The following is a 25,087-nucleotide window of genomic DNA, read 5'->3' as shown; positions in this document are numbered from 1 at the left end:
TTACAGCAAACCAAGAAAAAGAGGGGGGAGTCCATAATTGCCCTAACTAGTGTATCAAAGCAGCTGCTCTATTCTATCAACGGCGATAGTAAAATGATGTTCTGTATTTACCAGGTTCATTTTAGGATGTCAGTTAGCCACCCATAATGAAATTACCAGGAAATAAAACAATAGATGTAATGTTGTTAAAAAAAGATTTAATGATCACCTGGTTGCAAACGATACATGCATCTAAACTATTGACTGACATCTCTACAAGGGAGGACTGGCAAATTTTGGCCTTGCGGGCAAATACAAACGAATGGCTTTTTTTTCCACAAAAAACTCACAGATCAGTGAGGTTGGTCCTATGCATTCAGAGCATAAAAAATAAAGATTTGAAAGATGGAGGCTGCTAGTTTTCAAGGGTGTGACATAATATAGTTCTACAATCTCCATCAGTATGACGTGCACAGCATGACATTGCATTCAGATTGATCCACAAACAATTTTGCCATGTTTCTATTGCCTTGTATTATGTATGTTATGAACACGGTTTCATCTCACCTTGTGGTCACTTGCAAACATCTCTGGTGAAATCATATATAAATATAGTCATCATAATCTGGCAGACTGATCACATCCAGATACTAGATATCCTGGTTGGTCAGTCCAAGCATGGCAAAAACTGTGATTTTGGGCCACTAATCATAGAAACATAGAAACATAGAAACATAGAATGTGACAGCAGATAAGAACCATTCAGCCCATCTAGTCTGCCCAGTTTTCTAAATACTTTCATTAGTCCCTGGCCTTATCTTATAGTTAGGATAGCCTTATGCCTATCCCATGCATGCTTAAACTCCTTTACTGTGGTAACCTCTACTACTTCAGCTGGAAGGCTATTCCATGCGTCCACTACCCTCTCTGTTAAGTAATACTTCCTGATATTATTTTTAAACCTTTGCACCTGTAATTTAAGACTATGTCCTCTTGTTGTGGTAGTTTTTTCTTCTTTTATAAATAGTCTCCTGCTTTACTGCGTTGATTCCCTTTATGTATTTAAATGTTTCTATCATATCCCCCCTGTCTTGTCTTTCCTCCAAGCTATGCATGTTAAGTTCCTTTTAACCTTTCCTGGTAAGTTTTATCCTGCAAATAAGTTTTATCCTGTAATCCTTGTACAACCCATGCATATTGGATTAGCAAATGCCCTGCATAAATCCTGTCTGCAGCTAAATGATCCTCTTGCTATTATAAGCCAAAAAAGTATGGTGTGAGGCTGCAGCCCCAAAATCAATCTAGACTTGTGGCCCCAGCGCAATTGCACTGTTCCCACCTTGCCAGACGCTTGATTAATTTCTCCTTCGACTAATAGTTTCAATATTACATTGTGCTGCTGAAGGCATTGTGATGGATAAAATGAGAGTATAAATCTTAGACCACAAAGCTTTTGCAAATATATACCATCAACCCGTCCATGTTTACAGTGTAAATCCTTAGCAGCTATTTCTCACAATATCCTGCTGTCCAAAGAGGATTTATAAGTAGTCAAAAATGACCACTACCTCTTGTTTTGAAAAGGAATGGCAAAGCTTCAATGCTAAAAAGGGTTATCAGTGTGTATGAATAAGACTAGATCATACCCTGATTTGCCAACTAAATTACTAGAAACATTTTACATCACATGTTAATAACATATTACATATATTGCAAGCTTGCATTTAGAAGCTAGCAGAACCTACTATGGTATGTTGTTACTATGTGACAAACAGGGCCGGATTTTCCAAGAGGGCACCGATCCCATGGCCTAGGGCAGGCAGGAGAGGAGTGGCATAGCCGGTTTAGAGCTCAAAGATCTCCATCACATGCTAGCTGATTTTTTTGCAGTCGGGCCAAACCAACAGGGATATCTCCTCTGCCCGGCTGGATCTCCCTCACGGGCCCTGATCTATTCCATGAGTACATTGTCGTGGGTTACCACAGCAAAGCTCTAAAGCATTTCCTTGAGCAGACAGCAACATCTCCCTCTGGACTATCATGCAACCACTCACCAAGTTACATTCACTATTTTATCACAACACAAATTAATATATATATATATAAAGGGTGGAGGGGTGCATTAAGCTGGCCTTTGGGCAGCAAGGAGGGTACATCTGGCCCTGGTGACAGAATACGTTTTGTTATACCATTTGCTTAATGAATCCGGTTTGGAATTTATTGTTGCTATAAAAACATATAATAATAATATCTAACCCACATACAAATTTTCATCAATTTAAATCAGTGGGAAGCTCTAGCAGGAGAATGCACAGTATACATACTATAGCTTCCTTTGAAATGACTACATGCCATTGATTTAACTGGGATAACATTTGCACGTGTACTGTGGGGAGCACAAAAGAAAGGGAGAAGTAATATTTTTTCTTCCTATAATGCAAACAAAACTGAAAATAATTAGTCAAACGTTTCTACACATAATGCGTGTTAGTAAATAGTGTGAGTATGCTACATAAAACAGCACTTATACAATAAAAGATTATGGGTTTGTTTGTTTGTTTGTTTGTTTGTTTGTTTGTTTGTTTTTGGGGTTTTTTGTGTTTTTTGCACAAATGCAATTCTTAACAATTAAAAAGACTGTCTGGCAAACAGTTACTCAGTGAAAACTGTTGTACAAGTCCATGTAACAATATAACTTACAGCTGGCATCACACTGTCCTGCCAGTCTGCTTAACAAGTGTCACAAACCAAGAATTTCAGTCATGGTAGCTAGCAGCTTGAGTAACTCTAAATCTCCTAGCCTGTCAAAGGGAGGTTCTTGACCCACTTAACGTTTTCTTACCAGTAACTCATGAAAGTCAAATATGTATTCAGCTGTTAAGGTTCTGGAAATTTTGGAAACATCACTGCACATTGAAATGTATTGAAATGTTGGCTAGAAAAAGAGTAAGCATTTTGGTTCTAGAAATCAGAATTCCTGTTTTCAAAAATCAGTAGCTTTCTTGCTAATCGCATTTCTACATAAAATTATTTTTCTGGTGAACCACACACACGCAGTTACTATTTTGAACTGTGATACTCTCAATGGAAGCAGATGCCCTGCTCTCTAATTAAATTCACATTTAGAATGCTCTGTTTCTACTCCACTCCAATGACTTGTTTGGCTCAAACATTCTTCCCATTGCTCTGAACATATTCTCACAAGCTGTTGTTGATTTGTGGATTTGCATGGGCATTAAATTAACTGATAGCTAGTTTTATCCCCTGGTCAAGGCACGAAGAGGGCAAAGCTGCGTGTAATAGAATGATTAGACAAAAAATCATGCTATTCCCACTGTTGATTGATACCCAGTAAGATGCTCAGACAAGCCCTTCTATGGACATTAGACAAGTATTGGACAGTACTTCTCCGTCCATACCATATAGCTGTTGCTGAACTACAACACCCACTGTACTCGGACAGCAAAATGTTTCTGATACAGATGGAATTTGTAAAACACCTTATCATGTAGTTAGATTAATTGTATTAATTACAAATTCAGTTGGTGTCAAAATCACTACACATATGATTGTCTTTAAATTATCCAGGACAAATGAGTTGTTCAAGTGTTTTTTCTCACAATGGTATACATTTAATAAATTACATTAAAAAAAGAAACAAGAAAAGAAACAAATCATAATGTAAAGCAAATATTATTATATTCTGTTTGCATGTTAAATAGAACCCACCAATGTAACTGCTCTCAGAATGTGCAACAAGAACGTAATGGCACCGTCTGGTCCCTTGGCTATAATTGCAAGTCTGTCCACTGTCTGGTGAAGCAGGTTTTAAGACCTCTGTTGAAGTAACAATGAAGTATCAGAAGTACAAATGAAGTATCAGAAGTAGCAATGGCTTGTTGCAGTAAAAACTCCAACCAGTTTTATGACTTCTTCAAGTAGGTAAAAGTATGGATACTGGTATCATCACCTACCAAATTTTAAATATTTCTACAGTCCTGAGAGTTTGTGCATGAAATCATGTGCCATGTGTGCCACTACAATATACTCTAATAACACTTTATCTTGGTGTAATGGTTTTTCCTAGTGGTAATATTACGCCGAGGTAAAGACTCTCAATAGATATGTCATAACAGGACATGTTACAGTCAGAGGTTTTATTGCAACAAGCCTTTTTTTTTATTATTCATTGCCAACATTGCACATCTGATAATATTATTTATATTAAGAGGTAAAGGTACGTTTATTCTCGAGTATTTTATTAAATATTAATTTTCAAACAAATAGCAGATTATTCACTAAACTAAAATTATGATGAATAGAAAAGCTGAAATGGCAAGGCTGTGTCCGTAGCTAGAGAAGCTTTCTAAATCAGCCCTTTTGCCTAAATTGTCCAATTTGGTTTTCGATATACTACAATTCATTTTTTAGTGGGTAAACTCCAAAGCAAGTTTTAAATATTAGAGCAAAGTTCTGCCCAGAAATGTAAAATTTACTTTGAATTGATTTTTTAATTCCAAACAATTGCCCTTCAGTGAATGACCATAACTGCTAAGGGGCGGCCAAGCGAAATTCTGCTCCTCCTTCCTCTCATACTCGTTTGAGTAAGTGAAAAATTAAAGGGACAGGTTACCAAAAGAGGAATAGTGTGTTTCCCTCGTTTGAGCACCAGAAACACCTCTCATTGAAGGTTAGATAGCCCTTGTTCAATTTCTAGAGCGTTTGCTCATTCTTCCTTCCAAAGCCATTCCAGTTCTAGACACAGCTCTCCAGAAATAGACTGGGAATCTGAGGAAGTGATACATTCAGCAGCTTCCACTGAGCAAAGGAAACTTAGCAACGTTCAGATGGCTAGAGTGAGTCTCCTAGGAAAGACTCTTCCATCAAAATCGTTTCACTCCAGATGGGCTATGGAGCACTATTCTCAGGTTAGAGATTTTGCCAAACTAACCTTTAGATCCCCCTTGGTTAAGGAGGATGACCTTCTCCTCTGGAACCACATTGGTAACCACATTGGTATCCAGGCTTTAATGGCTTCTGAGGTAGATCCTGCTTTGTTATCTATCACAGGGAGCAGTGTATCTTCAGATCCCACAGACCAGACTTTTTGCAATATACAGTTTAAAATTGCTGATGCTGTGGGCCCACTATTACTGATGCTGGATAAAGCAGAAAAAGAAGGCAATGCTCAGAAACCTTCTGCTTCATCTCTGCTGGCGTCTAAGATGGCTTTATTGAAAGCGTCCGGCAGTGCTAATTATTGGCCAATCCTTTAATTACATCTCAAACATTCGTAGAACCCACTGGCTCCATGCAGTAGGAATGTCTGACCTAGCTCCTAAATCACATGAGTTTCCAAATTTGGAGGATTCATACCTTTTCGGTCCCTCATTCATTCAGGAGGTTAAAGGCCATTATAAGGCAAAGAGATCCTTTTCAGAGCTCAAAAAGTAATTTCCTTGCTACAAGAAGGCCTTTCAGACAGAGGGTCACCCATATTGGGCTGCCTCCTCACACATCACAAAAACATACAGGAATATAATTTCTAATTTGTGGGGTAATAGCTGCTTGGTCCAAGGAGATATCTGACTGCCATTTTGGGGTCAAGAAGAAATTTTATCCTAGTTTGTTGCAAATTGGAAGCGCTTCAGACTGTTTTTTTTGCCATCTTTTGGATCAACAGCAAAAGCATATGTGAGGAAGGCTGAACTTGATGGACTCAAGTCTCTTTTCAGCTATGTAACTATGTTGCATACAAAATATACTGTGTTATCTGAATTTATTTTTGTATATTATCTATGAGGACACCATTGTTACATTATTTACAACTGTATGAAGCCCTTGTTCATAAGTATAATTGTACTTTATTGCACTCTGTTGGGTGTAATTCTACTGTGGTTTTGTTTTGATTTGTACTGCTGGTGCTTTAATTCCCAACCTGAATGTGATTTTGTCCCATTTGTGATGGGGAAATTTGGAAAAACTCCTATATTTTCTACCAAGAAGTGTATAAAATTGGAGCGCTTTTTGTTACTTACCTTAACTTTGTAGGGGTTTCAACAGACTTGTGCCAAGATATAAAGAATACCAAAAATATTTTTTTAAATGTTTTATATACATAAAGGGTGTATTAATACTGGAGCAAAATACAGTATTATAACACCCTTTATGTATAGAAAATGCAAGATAGTCTACTCACATATAATAGAGTCTAATATGATAAGCTCTGTTATATGTGAGTGAACCATCTCATGCTTTATACACATAATAATGTATTACACTACATTGTTTATTTGGGGTTTTATTTACATATATTGGCACAAGCCTATTAAAAATCCTACAAAGTTAGAGTAAGTAACAAAAAACACCACTTTTATTCATTTAATTTTTTGGGTGTAATATATAGGAAGTAAATTCACATAACTGTTGAAGCTGCTATTCATAATTGTTCTAGAAGCACTATATACAAAACTGTAATTTTTTTGGATATTTTATATGAGGCCCTTTATTGTGAAAGGGGTAAGGAATATAAAAGGATCAGTTATATAAAGGGAGAGGAGCAAGATCTGGAAAGGGAAGAGTAATTTATCTACACCTATATAAAGCGCTACGCAATATGATGGCGCTATATAAATAATAAAATAATAATAATATAGGGCACTGAAAAACCCAACACCCAGGTGTCAGGAAGCTATTATTTTGCTGTTTAAAATCCAGAATTCTATAGGAGATTTATATTTAAGATCAATACATTCCCAATTTGCAGTCAGGATGTATTAAATAAAGCAATGTTAATTACTTGAGTGTTTTTGAAAACTTACCATTTTCTAATTAGATTAATTTCTGAAACATAATATTTTTTTAATAAAGCTCTAGCAATTTGGTCCTCTGAGAAGAAAATATGCTGAGAGTGGTCTGTATTTTCCTTGTGGAATTTTCACATCCGCAATCTGAGTCATCCATCACGCACTCCTTATTTTGAGAATCTTACTATCTTCCTGGCGGGTGGACATGTTTTAAAATTTCATCAGGGAACACTTTTGGAGAAAAGAATGTTCTCACCAATATCAGACCCAGGACAGATGCAGCAGAGCTTGGAACTCTCACTGCCTGCTGACAGAAAACATCTGTTTGATACTTTGTAACTGCTTGAGAACCCTCCTACAATACTACAAAACAACTGTGCGATGATATCTCCCTTTATGACTGACATGAGTGTAATCAAAACAGGTGTGAGACTGCAAGGAAAGCTATCGAAAGTCTGTGAAATATAATACCAGCTTTACTGCAGATAAGGCCCTGATTAATTCTAATATTGATTAGGTAAGGTTTCTCCAAAATTGTGCTCTTGAAGAATGAATAGCAAAGAAAAAAAAATTATAACAATTTTTTAATTTTTGTGATCAAAGAGGCTATGGTGCTACCAAAAGGAGAAAGACTAACTCAGTTACAGATGAGCAGTAATAAGCAGTTGGTCTGTTTAAAAAGAGACTGGGGTGGGGGGGGGGGGGGTGGCCGACCAGCAAACAGACCAGATGTAGGCATGTGGAGCTTTGTACCAACGCCGGGACAAACACAGCTAAATAGTGCAGTCCGCCTACCAGAGATGACCAAATTAGCTGATATTAGGCTTTCCTTCAAGAGGCCTACTCTGCTGGCTCAAACCAAAATGGCGCCGGAGGCATGTGGTGGGGCGACAGACTCAGAGGACTCCCAAAATGGAAGAGAGAGCCTCACCTCAGCATCAACGGAGGCCCTCTCCTGAGACTCAGAGTCAGAGGAAGACTCGTCCCCATTGACAAAGAGGGACATCAGGGACCTCCTGGAGGAGATGAGGGGGATATGGAAAGCGGACCTCCGAGAAACTCAAAAGGGGCCCTCCAGGCACGAATCACCACAGTGGAAGTCAGAGAAGAGGACAGGGAGCATACCCTGCAATCCACCCAAGCTCAACTACAAGAACTAACACAAGAGGTCCACGGACTAAAAAGAACTGTCACAACTCTGGATGCCTTCAAGGCATCTGGGAACGCATCAGCGGGTATGTCTTTTTGCTGTATGTACAGAGATTGTTAGCCTCTATAGGCATCTAAGACAGCACAGATCCAAGCACATTACTTTCCTCTTTCCGAATTCGGAAGGCTGCAGCAGCACCAGATAATGTACCCAGAGACATAATAGTCATGACTAGGGACGTGGCGATTCCCACAGCGATTTTTATCATGCTCAAGAGATCTAAACAACATACAATTTAAGGGACATACAGTGGCTATTTATGGCGACATCCCTTTTACAGCAGTGATGCGGAGACAAATGGCACTAACTGCTAAACAACTTCGAGAGGCAACACTCCGCTACCGTTGGGGAGCAGAAGGCTCACTGCAAGTCCAGAGGGAAGACCAGACACTCACCCTGACCTCGGCAGACGACCGAGAAGCTTTCCTCAGGAAACTAAAACTTAATCTGCCCACCATGGACAAACCTCAGCACAGGGGCGGAGAGACTGGGGCAAAGCAGACCTACAAAACAAAAACAGCACCCAAACTGACACTCCCAAGACCACACGCACAGCTAACTTAAACCAGCTATCTAGTAGCACCCATACTAGATCCACCTCCTCCACCAAGTTGCCACCTTGAGAGGAGACCATGTATAAAACACCCCTCATACTTCCACATCAGCCTATACCACATAGCCACACCACTGGTCACATTATACAATGTTTTATATTTATGTTTAATGCAATGTTGAAACGTTTATCAATGTTAACTGACCCTAGACCACCAACTGACATCTACACACAGTGTCCAGTTACAGTGCATGTTACAGGCTACAGGGGCACCCGGGGCCATTAATGGCCATTCTCTGTGCCTACGGGATGGTCAGATGCTTCACGGCAAGGCCGCATAATGCACACGTCTCAAGCAGTCAGACCTTACCCTGGGAACAAAGCTAAGCATGACTAATAGACAAAGAAATGTACCTAAAGACAGAGGGGATTTCGCGACGGCTAATACTAAGCAAGCCCGCAAGGGAGACTGATGACATCTTAGAACGACTCCCGAGTACTAATGCATTCAGTGCAGCAAGGCAATATACAGAGTCTTGGGATAAATGTTAGTATTTTGTAAGCTCCGGACCCACAATGACACAGATACTGTGGTTACCAGCTATGCATGTTAACATGATGTGTTATTTTCTCATATATTGTGTTATCCTCTTCTATATACTGTGATTCAGATGTATTTTTTGAGTATCAAACTCTAATAAAATAAAAAAATAAAAAATAAAAAGAGACCGCGAGAGCATCATAATTATCATGATTGTTTGTTTGTGTTGTACCAAATGCAATTTTTTTTAAAAACAAAACAAAAAGTAACATCATTTAAAAATGGCTTGAAAAAGAAATACTGTTGAAACTTTGCTGCCTTGTTGGATGGCTGAATAAACCCACATCTGACATTACCAAGTGCTGAAGCCTTACTCTACATTTTGTTTATGCTTTGGATCCCTTGGAGCAGGGGTTCTGACATAACAAGCTAGTAATTTAGGTGGACAGCGCTAAGAATTATTATAATAAAATCATACATACAAAGGTAGCAGCAGATTTTGCAATTATGTTTCTTACTCTTAAAAAAAGGAAATAAAAGTACAATGATAGTGCAGTATGTTATGAATAATATGGTGATAAAGATATACTCCAAAGGGGCACTCACGTTTTCCAGAGCTTAAAAAGCTCTATTTTAGGAGCCTGGACGGAACAATCCCCGTCTAAGGATTTCTTTTTGCTGGTATCAGATTCCCAAGGTAGTGCGGTTCATCATATGAAAAAAATAAGGATGTATACCAATGGTACAGTACTTATTTAAAAGTAGGATAAGTAAATAATATTAGACCTACTTACATTTGCTAGAGCAATGACCTGCTCTAGTGTATGGAGCATTAGGTGGACCAATCCCCACCTAGGGATATATGTAGATCCAAAACAGCAGAGTGATGGTGAGAGTATAAGGAACTCAAGAGTGACTGGGTATTAAAACAGAATCTTTATTAATAAACAGAATGAATAAAACTATTTAAAAGTGAACTATATAGTAAAAAGAACTATAAATAAAACCAGTCCTTGTAGGAAATTCTTAATCTCCACTTGACATGTTTCGCTTACAGCTTTCTCAAAAGTGAAAAGTTCTGACATGCGGCACAGGTACCAAAAGTTGGAGTTAAAAAAGTGCCCCTATTGCATATTATTTTTTATTTTTTTTACTTGTGTTTATATTTCCCATAAACACAAGTTCTCAAATTGATATTGGAGAACAGGCTTGGCTGAGAGCTAGTGTAATGGTAATAAATACATAGTTCCAGAACGTTCAAAGTCTAGGAATTTACAATATAATGAAGGACTTCAAAGGTCATTTGCAGTTCTCTTGTCAGTTATTCAAAATGCTCAGTTTGCAAATAAACCAACACTTTAAAATGTCGTAGGTGTTCTATATCACACGATAAAGTTATATCTAAAAACAAAATACATGAAACAGACATTGAAGACAAGCAAAGTTCAGGATTTTTAAAATTAGACAGTAAGTCTCAGGATAATCCAAAGGAATTGCAGGATGTGGAAAAGTATTTGAGGACAATGGGAATGCGTTATGGTGTAATAATAATATCCACTTCACCTTAGTTGCGTTAGCGGCCTATTAAGAGCATCTGGTAGCAATTCAAATTCAGTTTAGTAAATATAAGTAGTGTACATAATTATTTTTTACATTCTACTAAAGCAATTTGGCAATAGTAGTGTCAGCCAGAGGTCCCTATAAAATACATTACCAGGAAGGAGATGGTAAGCAGTTCTGATTACAGCAAACAACCAGGATTCATCAGCTGTTGGACTTGGAAATTTGTTTCGTACAACAATTTGTCTGAATTTAGGCCGATTGGGTGATCAGTCAAATTCCAAAACAGCAAATCCCTAAATTACGAATCAAGCAAGCGCACAATTACTGAGCAGGTTTGTTTTGGTTTGTGATTCTGAATTACGCCGGTGGTGGTAAAAAAGAGATGATTGATGGCCAAGAGGCAGTTACCAAATGTTGATTTTATTCAGAAATCAAGTGAGAAGTGAGAAATAGAGAGAAAAAATTAAGGAGCAGCAAAATAAAAAATCATTTTTTATATATTTGTAGATTATATATTTAATCAATATATCATTTAGAAATATAGATCTTTTTTGTACTGTTCCTTCTCTTTTTCTTCTATTGGTTACTTTTTTACATCTGATATGTGAACCAAATGACGGGAATATGCTCCTATCAATATACTGCAAAATATAGACATACTTTTATATTATGTATATATTTTGCAAACCACCGATTGGGACATTTCCGCACCCTTTTGGTTCATCTGATTCAGTCCGCTAATCATACCTAAATTCTGACAGGATAAACAAAAATTCTGGCATCCTAAAAAATGTTGTATTTTTAGGAAAAATGGTTCAGTCAAGCCAAATTTTCTCTTGGTGCACAAGTCTATTAAATGTAGTGTCTTTAAACTAACCATATACAAAATTTCAGTTTTGTTGCAATTTTATGCAGAGCTATATATTCTAGGTGTCAAATAAATGTTAGACAAACAATCAGAACTGGATAGTGAAAGGGTTAACAGCATGACTTCTCAGCAATCTTTTCATATCAATCAACATCCTATTCTTATCTAAAGTGTTATAATTTGACCTGCCTATTTATACAGAGGAACTGTTATAGATCAGGCAAGTCACAAACCACTCATGAAACCTGATTACATGAATGAACAAGCAAAGCAGAATATTTTGCATGTTGATCCAGGAATCACAAATTCAGGAATGTGAGACAAAATCTCTATAGGGTACCTGACCTGAATTCCCCTCCTTTAGCCTTACTCCTTACACTGCCAAAGCAGCTTTTATTAATACCCACTGTGGTGATGGGAGGAATAGCAATGCACTTATAGTGGCATATTATAAATCTGATCTTACAAGCAGGGCAGGATTAACATAGGGCATAATGGAGCGGCAGCTCCAGGTCATGCCCATGATCCTAAAACTATATAAATATATACTCCTCATAAGTTCTGCTCTATGACATTGTGAAGAAGGAACTGAGTAGGGGAACAAAACTTGTGCGTACTGGCTTTCTTTGAACTAGTTAATGTAAAGCTAACTTTGTGCGCTGTGCAAATGATCTGCTTCTATTTCTCTAATACCCAACATCCTCCTGTAATCGCGTAACAGTGTGGCATGTCCGTTTTCTGCTATGCTAACTTCATCCACCGTTTTCTCTGTCCCAGGCTGTATACCAGGATCAAACCTCTGTCTGTTGGTAAGACAGAAAAAAGAGGAGTTGACAAATGAGTCCTGAATAGAGAGGATTCACAGGTCATATTAAGTGAGATAGCAGAGGTGACAGCTGTGGGGCTTGCAAGAAGGACAGTTGGGTTGGGTTGAGAGATGAAAGAAAGATTCACATAGAATATGTTAATTATTTAAAAAAAACACATTCTGAAGGAGTCCCTACCAAATCAGCCAGATACAGGACATATAGCTGTTGCAGGGCTTTTTTTTTATCATATTATATATAATAGTATATTTCTAGAGATGTCGCGAACATAAAATTTTCCGTTCGCGAACGGGCGAACAGGGCGAACCGCCATAGACTTCAATAGGCAGGCGAATTTTAAAACCCACAGGGACTCTTTCTGGCCACAATAGTGATGGAAAGGTTGTTTCAAGTGGACTAACACCTGGACTGTGGCATGCCGGAGGGGGATCCATGGCAAAACTCCCATGGAAAATTACATAGTTGATGCAGAGTCTGGTTTTAATCCATAAAGGGCATAAATTACCTAACATTCCTAAATTGTTTGGAATAACGTGCTTTATAACATCAGGTATGATGTTGTATCAATCAGGTAGTGTAAGGGTTACGCCTGCTTCACAGTGACAGACCAAACTCCCCGTTTAACGCACCGCAAACAACCGCAAAGAGTCCATTTGCACAACCGCAAACTCCCCATTTGCACAAGGTTGGATACCAAGCTAGCCATGTCCCGTTCCTTGTCCTCACTGATGTCATTAAAGGTCTCTTCCTCCACCCAGCCACGTACAACATCAAGGGTCCCCGAAAGGTGACAACAAGCTCCCTGGGACGCCTGCTGTGTTTGGTCTTTCACCTACTCAAAGCCACCTTCCTCCTCTGACTCCTCTTCTTCAGACTCCTCTCTCTGCGTTGCCTCTCTCTGCGTTATTATAAGGTGTGTTAAGTAGTACTATTCCTATCAGTTTAATCCCTGTTGCGTCCCCTATCAGGGGACGTGTATATGGCATCGATTTTAGGAACCGGGAGATGGAAAAAGATGCTTGGTTGATCCTCCTACTTCAAATTTGGGGCACTGCGCGTGTAATCTAATGTGCCACCAGATAGGAGTGGTGTGTTAAGTAGTCCCCCTCATCAGGCCTTTTTTAGTCGAATGTATTGCCCACTGTCAGTCCCTTCGGGATCCATCCCTCATTCATCTTAATAAAGGTGAGGTAATCTAGACTTTTTTGACCTAGGCAACTTCTCTTCTCAGTGACAATACCTCCTGCTGCACTGAAGGTCCTTTCTGACAGGACACTTGAAGCGGGGCAGGACAAAAGTTCTATCGCAAATTGGGATAGCTCAGGCCACAGGTCAAGCCTGCACACCCAGTAGTCAAGGGGTTCATCGCTCCTCAGAGTGTCGATATCTGCAGTTAAGGCGAGGTAGTCTGCTACCTGTCGGTCGAGTCGCTCTCTGAGGGTGGATCCCGAAGGGCTGTGGCGATGCATAGGACTTAAAAAGGTCCGCATGTCCTCCATCAACAACACGTCTGTAAAGCGTCCTGTCCTTGCCAGCGTGGTCGTGGGAGGAGGAGGATTACTTTCACCTCTTCCCCTGTTAGATTCTCGTTGTGCTGTGACATCACCCTTATACGTTGTGTAAAGCATACTTTTTAATTTATTTTGGAACTGCTGCATCCTTTCCGACTTGCGGTAATTCAGTAACATTTCAGGCACTTTCTGCTTATACCGGGGGTCTAGTAGCGTGGACACCCAGTACAGGTCGTTCTCCTTCAGCCTTTTTATACGAGGGTCCCTCAACAGGCACGACAGCATGAAAGACCCCATTTGCACAAGGTTGGATGCCGAGCTACTCATGTCCCGTTCCTCACCCTCAGTGATCTCACTGAAGGTATGTTCTTCCCCCCCGCCACGTACAACACCACGGGTACCAGATAGGTGACAACGAGCACCCTGGGATGCCTGTTGTGGTTGGTCTTCCTCCTCCTCCTCAAAGCCACATTCCTCCTCTGACTCCTCTTCCTCACAATCCTCTTCCAGCATTGCCGCAGGTCCAGCAAGCAATGTTGATAAGGCTGTTTCTGGTGGTCATGGTGACCACAACTCTTCCTCTTCCTCTTCACGCTCCAGGAAGAAAACAAATGGTATGATGTTGCTGATGGTGCCTTCGGTGCGACTGACTAGGTTTGTCACCTCCTCAAAAGGACGCATGAGCCTACAGGCATTGCACATGAGCGTCCAGTAACATGGCAAAAAAATTCCCAGCTCAGCAGAGGCTGTCCTAGCACCCCGGCTTTTCCTTGTTGGAGCAGGCGGTCGAACATTAGGAGTGTTGAATTCCAATGTGTCGGGCTGTCGCAAATCAAGCACCTCACTGGCATGTTGTTTTGCCGCTGGATATCTGAAAAGTGCGCCATGGCCGTGTAGGAACGCCTGAAATGGCCACACACCTTCCTGGCCTGCTTCAGGACGTCCTGTAAGCCTGGGTACTTATGCACAAAGCGTTGTACGATCAGATTACACACATGTGCCATGCACGGCACATGTGTCAACTTGCCCAAATTCAATGCCGCCAACAAATTTCTTCCGTTGTCACAAACCACTTTGACGATCTCCAGTTGGTGCGGAGTCAGCCACTGATCCACCTGTGCGTTCAGGGCGGACAGGAGTGCTGGTCCGGTGTGACTCTCTGCTTTCAGGCAAGTCAACCCCAAGACGGCGTGACACTGCCGTATCCGGGATGTGGAATAGTACCTGGGGAGCTGGGGGGTGCCGTTGATGTGGAGCAAGACGCAGCAGCAGAAGAGGACTCAGCCGAGGAGGTTATGGAAAAGGATGGAGTAGGAGGAGTAGAGGAGGTGGCAGCAGGCCTGCCTGCAAGTCGTGGCGGTGTCACCAACTCCTCCGCAGAGCCACGCATTCCATGCTTGGCAGCCGTCAGCAAGTTTACCCAATGCGCAGTGTAGGTGATATACCTGCCCTGACCATGCTTTGCAGACCAGGTATCAGTGGTCAGATAGACCCTTGCCCCAACACTGTGTGCCAGACATGCCATTACTTCCTTTTGCACAATCAAGTACAGGTTGGGGATTGCCTTTTGTGCAAATAAATTTGGCAATAATGGTTATGCATCACTCATTTCTTCCAACTGATGTGTAAATAACTCCTCTGACAGATCAAGTGAAGCGGCTGTGGTGCTAGTGTTGGTGGTGGCGGCAGGCGGGCGAGTGGTAACTTGAGAGGTGCCCGAAGCTAAGCTGGAGGAGGATGGTGCGTCAAGGTTCCGAGCGGAAGCTGTAGAAGATTGGGTGTCCTGTGTTAGCCAGTCAACTATGTCCTCAGAACTTTTCGAGTTCAGGGTACGTGGCCTCTGAACACTGGGCATTATTCTAGGGCCAAAGGGAATCATAGCACCACGACCACGACGGCCCCTGCGGGGTGGCCTGCCTCTGCCTGTCATTTTTTTTTTCGATTAGTGGTACTATGCGTGCAAGCTACTGTGACAACAGATATGAGTGGCACTGTGCACTGGCAGAAGTTGGCAGAGTAGACGCTGTAGGCCTGGCACACATGCTTGCAGACAACTAACTGCTATTCAATCTATTACAGTCAAAATGTTTTTTGTTTTTTTTAAATGTACACTACTGTTACACCAGATATGAGTTGCACTGGTGTGACACTGTGCCCTGGCAGGCCCTGAAACGCACACGTGTGAAGGAAACTGACTGCTATTATTTCACAGTCAAATTTCTAGTTTTTTTTTTTTTTAATGTACACTACTGTTACACCAGATATGAGTTGCACTGGTGTGACACTGTGCCCTGGCAGGCCCTGAAACGCACACGTGTGAAGGAAACTGACTGCTATTATTTCACAGTCAAATTTCTATTTTTTTTTTTTTTAAATGTACACTACTGTTACACCAGATATGAGTTGCACTGGTGTGGCACTGTGCCCTGGCAGGCCCTGAAACGCACACGCGTGAAGGAAACTGACTGCTATTATTTCACAGTCAAAAAAGTGTTGATTTTTTAAATGTACACTACTGTTACACCAGATATGAGTTGCACTAGCCTAGCTATCGATTTCCCTATTAAATCAGCAGCAGCTACACTGTCCCTCCTCTCACTAAGAATGCAGCTTCCAAATGAATCTAAAATGGATGCTGTCCAGGAGGTGGGAGGGTCTGGGAGGGAGGGTCTGCTGCTGATTGACTGGGATATGTCTGCTGACTGGGAGGTACAGGGTCAAAGTTTACTCAATGATGACGAATAGGGGGCGGACCGAACATCGCATATGTTCGCCCGCCGTGGCGAACGCGAACAAGCTATGTTCGCCAGGAAACTATTCGGGACATCTCTATATATTTCTCCTCTTTAGATATCTTCGATGGCAAAATGGGAATTTATAGGAATGATTGACAGGAAGCCAGCATGGTCAAACCCACTTTCAGGATACATGTGTGGATATCTATATTTCAATTTATTTCTCAGATCTTAAAACCATATTAGCAAGCATTAGGGAGACGTACACATAGTATCACAAATCCCTGACATGTCCCCCTTTGCTTATCTGCTTTACTTTTTTCTTTGAATACTAATATCAGGTATGCATTACGTATAAATCTTTGTTTTAGTTTTCCTTTGTATTATTCTTGTAATCTGAACATGCAGTTTTCTGTATGCAGAAAAACAAACAAACACCCTGCTTTGAGCTTTGGGAGACAATGTTTCTTGTTTAGTATTTCCATTTCCTTAGTGGAAGCCTGAAGGTTGTGTCATTTCCTTAAACCAATAGTCCAGGTTGTGTCACAGGGACACAATGGACAATGTCAGGGATTGCAGTTAGCTTGAAACATTCTTTGTCTGATTAGTGGAAATGCAGATGGTGAATTTGAAATGTATTATGTGTACATCTGTATGATTTGGATGTATAAAAAGGAAGCAGCAAAAATTCAGAAAATAATAGGAAATTGGACCAAAGAACTTGGGATAAAAAAAAAAAAAAACACTAGAGTTGAGGTGAAATATACTTGGGTTTGGAAGGAGAAATTAAATTGGACTGTGGTTGAGCTAAGTAGGAATTCCTCTGAGCCAGAGCTACCATACAATGCCTTACGGAACGGTCGAAAATGCGATATAATTTTTATTCAATACATGGCCAGCTATATATTAAATAAAAATGCATTCCTGGTTGCCTGCTGCCTGGCTCTTGGTTGCCCCCAAACCAGCTTAAAGCATGGTTGTCCAGTGCCATTACCAAGAGATGGAAATCTAAGAGAGGATGAGGCAAAGCAAGCCCTGCAAATAAGTGGAGAGTTATCATCCCCTGGCACCCTGAGGGTCACATGGACAATGCCAACCCTGTTCACTAGCAGCCAAGGGCATTATCATACACATCCCTGCTGGTTCATTAATATGATAGGAACTCAATCTATGGCATCAATATTAATCACATCATAGTTATAGCATTATTATTTACACCCTGGACTTTGTTACTTTGGCTGGGCAATTACTGGTATTTGACTGGGCACTTATATGAGAGCTTGACTTGAGTCATTGTATTAACTGGCACAAAGGCTATGGGTTTACTATTAATGCCATGGGGCATTGCTATAACTGGCAACCTGACTGGTTACTATCATCACTGGATGACTGGCACCCTGACTATGGCATCATGTGTGACGGGATATTAGAGGATCTGCGTGATGCACACCGCATGTTACTGCAAGTTTTAGAGTTGGGGAATTCTAAGATGAACTGATACACACTGCATGCTTTGTGATACACTTATACACATCATGCATTACTGTGATTGTTAATGCTAAGGTGGTCAAGATAGCTGGGAAAAACTCAGAGCTCAAAAGTAATAAGGTGCGGCATGGATGAGTATCGAGAAGCTCCAAATCTGTGTGCATGTATGAGGAATCTGTGTAAACATGCATCATTCCCAGAAAAGAGTGGGGGGGTTGGCAAGATGTATCAAGTACCAGCCCCAATCGTCTATTGGTGTCATGTGGAATAAAGCACAATGATCTGCAATTTTCTGGGTTGTTGGAGTCACTGATCTGCAAGGTTTTGGTTTTTTTTTGCCTTCTTTTGGATCAACAGCAAACAACAAATGTGAGGAAGGCTGAACTTGATGGACACGTGTCTCTTTTCAGTCTATGCAAGCACTTGAGTATTTATATGAGGTAGTACTAGAATCTATGTATAAAAGGTTGAGCAAGTCACATGGGTACAGGTGCCAACTGACATGCTGATGGACGCCAGGCTAGTATGTACAAAGTAAAGGGAACTGAGTAAATAGTGATATGTGTATTGTTGTAATCTAGTGAGCCTGGGCGCTTTGTGCTAATGACAGAGAATGGGTCTGGTGTTCACAGAGAGAAGAGAGAGAGCTTGTATCTGCGCATGCACATATCTATTCTATTAGTTAATAGATTAAATGTTAAATGAAGTTCAAATTTAAAGCCATAGCAGTAACAGAATTTAAGCATAGCCAACTTGGAGAGTTTTTCCATTTTAGCTATTTTGGTATTTAATTTAAATTCACTTTGAATACCCGACAATTCCCACGTTAGTGAATATCCCTGTTTAAATGGGCTAGTTACTGTGCATCCTGTTTTTTTATGAATATCTACAGCTGCTTTAACTAAAAGCATACTTTCAATTATTAACACACCGGCCTTATTACATAAATGTATGACTATTTCGATGAAGTTTCAGAAAAATTTCAGGAATTTCTTGCTTCACAGTGACACCTTCTGGTGTATTATGAGTATAGTTCATAAAATGTATGTAAGAAAATAGAAAACCACTATTATTACTACTATTTATATAAAGACAGAAATATTGCTGGATACTGGAAAATATATTCAAAAGACATTAAAAACAAGCTCCAGCATCCATGGACTGGACAGGGCAGTCATTTCTTTACTCACGCACCACAAGAGGGCAGTGTTGTCATCTGTACCTTTAAAGTTTAACAGCGGTCTGTTAAGGTCTTCACTCTCCACACTATGAAAATGCTGACAAGTTACTTGTTCCCAAAATATTTAAAGGACCATCTGTAAAGCAAATAAAAGTAGCATTTTATAGAACCTTTAATTAAGATGTTTAATGAGCATAGATTTTAATATTATTTATTAAAACGGATGTATTCATTTACATTTCACTTTACGTGTTTTATACACTTTGCACCAGTATACATTATTGAAGTATCTACCGAAGTGAATTGTTAAGCATAATTATGTGTAAAATATACATACCTTAGCAAGCAACATCATTTTAAAGTTGCTACAACCCTACTTGGCTGTGCATGTTTGCAGTTCAAGTTATTCATGTCATTAAAAAAAAAAAAAAGTCCACATCCTGGAAAGAGTCATGTTTTTCATTATGAAGACATATGAAATGTTATATGTATGTGTTGGTTAAGTTCCCATACTTATTTAATCACATCACATTTACACTTCTTATTACTCTTTTCATGATTTCCCACGGAAGAACTAATTATCTCATTTACAGTAGATTCCATTGTTTGTGACACACATTTCACAAGCTGACTACGCACTTTAACCGTAAATTGTGGACATGTGTGTTTCAAGCAGGCTGTGCTATTTCTTTTGTTTGATTGATCCCTTCAATCATTATTTGAAATGTAATTACTAATTTACATTAAGATATTAAGATGTTTTATATAAGGATTGAATGACACATTTTTTTTATTATATAACTTTTTACATTGATTCACATTAAAGGGACACTTCACTGTCCAAAATATACAAAAAACAATGTTTAGTTCTCTTGTCTGCTGCCTTTGCAAACCCTCTTCTTCTTCTTCTTCTGTGGCTGTCCAATCACAGACTTCCCAATGCAGCTCAATGAGAAGTCTTTGCAAGGCAGTTGCTCTGAGCAATTGCTGCCTCTTGAGTTTAGCTACACTGAGCTAAACAAACCAGGAGGTAACAGGATCACTTGTCAGATTGACATTCAGGGGGTGTAACAAGGGTAATTTATAAAAGTGGAAATTTCTGTTGAAATCTGCACTTTTCGTAAAATGAAAAAAGAGGACACACTCTTCACACATAAAGAATTTCAGCAAGTTAAAGGGTCTGAAGTGTTCTTTTAACAATCCTACTAATAACAAAATACGGATCACCAGGTAAAATTTAGGCAACATTCAAATCACTAGGTGAATACCAGCAATGCAAAGCTACATTTTCAGCGTCCATCACATGTGTGTTATCACCTAAGCATATATTGTAAAGAGAGGTTAGGGTATATCAAGATGGTTGGTTACAATGGGGGTCTGATTTGCTATACATAAAGGAGAGTATTTATATTGGTAAATGCAAAGAGCCAAGGGGCTGTAAAACACTAACAGAAATACTGGAGTTAGTAACAACTCTAGTCTAAATTTCAATCAACGGCTCAAGCTCTAGGTCTCTAGTAGCATGAACATGGCTTGATATATGTTGTTATTATTGATGTTCTTGTCGCATCCATAGCTGCAGTGTTCCCCCTAAAATCTTGGGTTGCGGTTGGGACATTTGGAAGGAGGAAAGAATACATTCTCCTTCAGTATTTTTTGGAACTCTTTTTAATGGCATATTTGTGTGTTGCAAAGCCATCTGTGGTTAGTCCGTCATAACATGGGACATGCATTGTGATGTCAAGTGGCGGCAGGGTAATGCTGTGGTCACAGTTTTTGCATGATCCACACTGATGAGTAGACTACTGTGTAACTCCTTTGTTCTCCTTGTTATATTTGTTCTGTGTAAAAACTACTTGGGTTAATTTGCTAAAGTCCAAATCCCCCCAGTTAAGATTACCTGAAGAAATCTAGTAACATACAGGATCACTTGGTCTGCAAAAACTGGACATTGTTTGCACTATTTAACAATGTTCACATTGTACTATACTGAAATATGCCAAAATTGTATCCAGCCAGTTGGGACACAGCCAGATAACTCAAATCTGGAACTGAATGATAAAAAATGTGGGTCAGATTATCAAAATCCAGACTTGTATTTTAAACAGCAGATCTAATGTCCCCTGCCCACACCCATTAGTAGTAGGTAGGATCTGTTAAATAACACAGAGGGAGGGACATGCTATGGTCGCAGGCAGCCCCAACCAGACTGCAGGTGGGGGCCTAAATATAATAGGATAGGTTGGAGGATATGGCAAGAACCCAACCTCTGTCCTCCCACCCATGTACATTGAGTGGGAATATATTAATAGAATTGTCAATCCCCTCCCGTTGTCAGTCCCCTTTCTCCTCTACACACTTGGCATTTAAGGTGGGTTAATAGCACAGAAAGTGGGGGTGGAAATACTATTGCCCACCTCTCTTGAATTAATGTCCACCCTGGATGGTTGTGAGTCTATGAGTCTCCGAGAACCCCTCCCCCACATTAAAACTGGCCCCTACCTAATAAAGTCATACGAACCTTCAAAAGTGATCTATTTTAAAATATTTTATTACTCTCCCCTATCCCCCCCCCCCCAAAAAGCAAATACAAATATGTAATAACTGATGAGATTTAAATATAAAGAAGAAATGGACTGCAAAAAATGCACAAAGAAAAAAAAAACTCTCCCTGTCCCCCCACAAAAAGCCAATTTTCATTCAGTGCTTCCTGCTCTGCACCATTACTGCAAAATAAAGCAAAATTTTCAAACTTTGTGTTTCCTCTGACTTTGCTCTACCAAGTTGTCTGTATATATTATATATAATAAATAATGCACCTTTACCAAAACTTTAACTTTGGAGATACTGCTTTCATTGGTATACATTTAAACATAGCATTTAAAGAGATCAAATACAGGGATTTTTTTGACTAAAGTGTGAATTGTTGCAAACAAATTAAAAGTGAATTCAAAGTTAATTTTATATTTCTAAATTAAAATTTTATATAGATTCAAACTTTCAGGATGCCTGAAATCAAATATTTAAACTACCCTTTATGCAAAACAGTGTAATATATATTATACAACTATAACATTTTATAGTTTTTTTTTAGATTATTTACAATTTTAATTTATATATTATACATACCTCATCATAGCAATGTTTTAATTTCTTGCAGGGACTCCCAGGGATTCTTGGGCAGCAAGGACAAACTGGTCCACCAGGACAAAAAGGTTTACCAGGTTTGCAAGGCCGTAAAGGAGACAAGGGTGATCGAGGATCACATGGATCAACTGGACCCACTGGCGATGCGGTTAAGGATAATTTACTTTTAAACTCTACATTCAAAAACACACATAACAATTACAGGTTGTATGTAAAGAACATTTCTTATTTTTATTATGAATATTAATATATATATATTTTCTTCCAGGGCCCAGGGGGTGTCACAGGGTTTTCGGGAGCTGATGGAATACCTGTAAGTAACTTAGAATATAATTTTATAGCCCCCCAAAAAAGAAACATCAATACACCTCAATGGTAATATGTAAATTAAGTGCTAACCTACTCAGTTGGATTGTAGAGCATTTAACCCCTTAAGGACACATGACATGTGTGACATGTCATGATTCCCTTTTATTCCAGAAGTTTGGTCCTTAAGGGGTTAAATTAATAAGTCACAATAGTTTGGATATGACCCCCAACAGTAGACTTTAAAAATTGACAAAAAGAAAAATTAGTAAAAGACAAAAACAAACAAAAACACAAAAGAAAAAGCACTACACATATTACGGAAAAAAAATAAAAAATAACAAAACAGTAAATAGAACAGAATCATAATGTAGTTTATCAATAGTCAGAGGGAGCTCTCTGCACATACAGCACTCACAAAAGATAAAATGTCAGTCCTTCTTGATCACAGATCTTTTCTAGTCTTAGTGTATTCTCATGTAGATCACAAGCTAGTTCAGAGAGTTTAAATGTATGGAACTTTGGCATAGTTTCACCATACGTTTATGAAGTACTTATTTTTTACAGAAAAAAAGGAAAATTAGAGCTAGAAATGCTGTTTTTTTTAATCAATTTTTTTGTAGAATGTATTCATAACAAGTTGGTAATTTTTAGAATAGGCAAGGAAATTATAACTCTTCTGTGGTGTCTAAAAAAAGTCTTTATCTTATCCCATATAGGGTCACACAGGACAGGGTGGTCCAAGGGGCAAGCCTGGACATGATGGTTGCAATGGGACAAAAGGTGATGCTGGTGAAGAAGGAGGATTTGGCCCAAGAGGCCCATCTGGTAATTTTGTAAGTATTATGACTTATTTCTATCCAGACTTTTTACACTTAACTTATTATCTCCCCTACTACCACAGTTTTGGATAAGGCAATTATCCATTACTAATGCATCAAGGGATTAGCTTCATTGAAAGATCAGGTTATATATGATAGTAGACTATAAATTATAAAGGAGAGACAATTACAGCAGACAATTAGAAGACATACATTATAAAAGATATTATACAATAGGTTATATCATAAAATGGAGGGGGATACACAAGTTGAAACTAAATGTAAATATAATGAGGAAGGGTGCAGACAATAGATAGTAGACATGTGCAATTCATTCCGGTATTAGGGAGCTATCTACTAAAAGGCTAAAAGACCTAAATTTGTCTTTCAGTCAAATTTACTAATACTAAAGATTACTTAGTATTAGTAAATTATGCTCCTACCGTGAGTAGGGGCATGTCTATTAAACAGTGAGCAGCCTGTGGCTGCTCACTGTAAAAAAAGAAATAAAAAACACGTGTCCCTCCTCCCGAGCCCCCACCAGGGCCATGCGTGTGGGGGCTTCTAACCTGAGGGGGCGACCTATTGCCCCCACCCCCGTCCCCCACCCCTGAACAGCGGTTGGGGGCCCTAAAGTAAAATAAGTGGGGGACCAATTGTCCTCCCCCCGGGCCCCACCCCTGAGCGGCTAGGTGGGGGACCTAAACTAAATTATTGTCCTCCCCCATGGCCCCCACCCCTGAGCGGCGAGTACGGGCCCTAAATTAGAATAAGAGGGTGGGACCTCTTGTCCTCCCCCCAGCCCCCACCCCTGAGCGGCAGGTGGGGGCCCTAAATTAGAATAAGGGAAGGACCTATTGTCCTCCCCCCCAGCTCCCACCCCTGAGCGGCGGGTGGGGGCCCTAAAGTAAAATAAGGGGGGGACCTATTGTCCTCCCCCCCAACCCCCACCCCTGAGTGGCGGGTGGGGGCCCTAAATAAAAATGTAACCCCCCAGGTGACTAGGGGTCCCCAAACCCCTATTCACCCCCCTCCCAAGAAAATTAATTAACACCTACCTACCCCCTCACCCTAAAAATAGTGAGGGGGGACCAATAACTAGGTACCTGTAAAAATTAAATAAAGCTTACCATTTGATGTCTTCTTTTTGCTAAAATCTTCTTTTTTCAGCCCCAAAAAAGGCCAAATAAAAATCCATAATAACCGTTGCACTTTGAAGAAAAAAAAAATACCCTGAGCGCAAAAAAAAGTAATCCATCTTCACCCATTATTTGGCCTTGTTTTGGGGCTGAAAAATAAGATTTTACAAAAAAGAAGACATCAAATGGTAAGTTTTATTTATTTGTTTACAGGTACCTAGTTATTGGGGGTAGGTAGGGCTTAATTAATTTTCTTGGGAGGGGGGTGACTAGGGGTTTGGGAACCCCTAGTCACCTGTGGGGGGTTTACATTTTCATTTAGGGCCCCTACCTGCCGCTCAGGGGTGGGGGCCGGGGGGAGGACAATAGGTCCCCCCTTATTGGTATTTAGGGCCCCACCCACCGCTCAGGGG

General features: G+C 39.9%; 1 protein-coding gene across 1 annotated transcript in view; it reads left to right on the top strand.

Annotated features, from left to right (window-relative positions):
• COL4A2 (collagen type IV alpha 2 chain) overlaps window positions 1-25,087 on the top strand; it is a 220,372-nt gene that overhangs the window by 110,916 nt on the left and 84,369 nt on the right. The window contains exons 5-7 of the mRNA XM_063459834.1: window positions 22,422-22,556; window positions 22,677-22,721; window positions 23,434-23,550. Of these exons, the coding sequence (XP_063315904.1) occupies window positions 22,422-22,556; window positions 22,677-22,721; window positions 23,434-23,550 (297 nt within the window). The remainder of the gene's footprint in view (window positions 1-22,421; window positions 22,557-22,676; window positions 22,722-23,433; window positions 23,551-25,087) is intronic.

This window comes from Pelobates fuscus, chromosome 1 (assembly GCF_036172605.1).
Source record: "Pelobates fuscus isolate aPelFus1 chromosome 1, aPelFus1.pri, whole genome shotgun sequence".
NCBI classification, from domain to species: domain Eukaryota; kingdom Metazoa; phylum Chordata; class Amphibia; order Anura; family Pelobatidae; genus Pelobates; species Pelobates fuscus.
The sequence above is the reverse complement of the archived record's forward strand: the minus strand, read 5'-3'. Positions and strand labels throughout refer to the sequence as shown.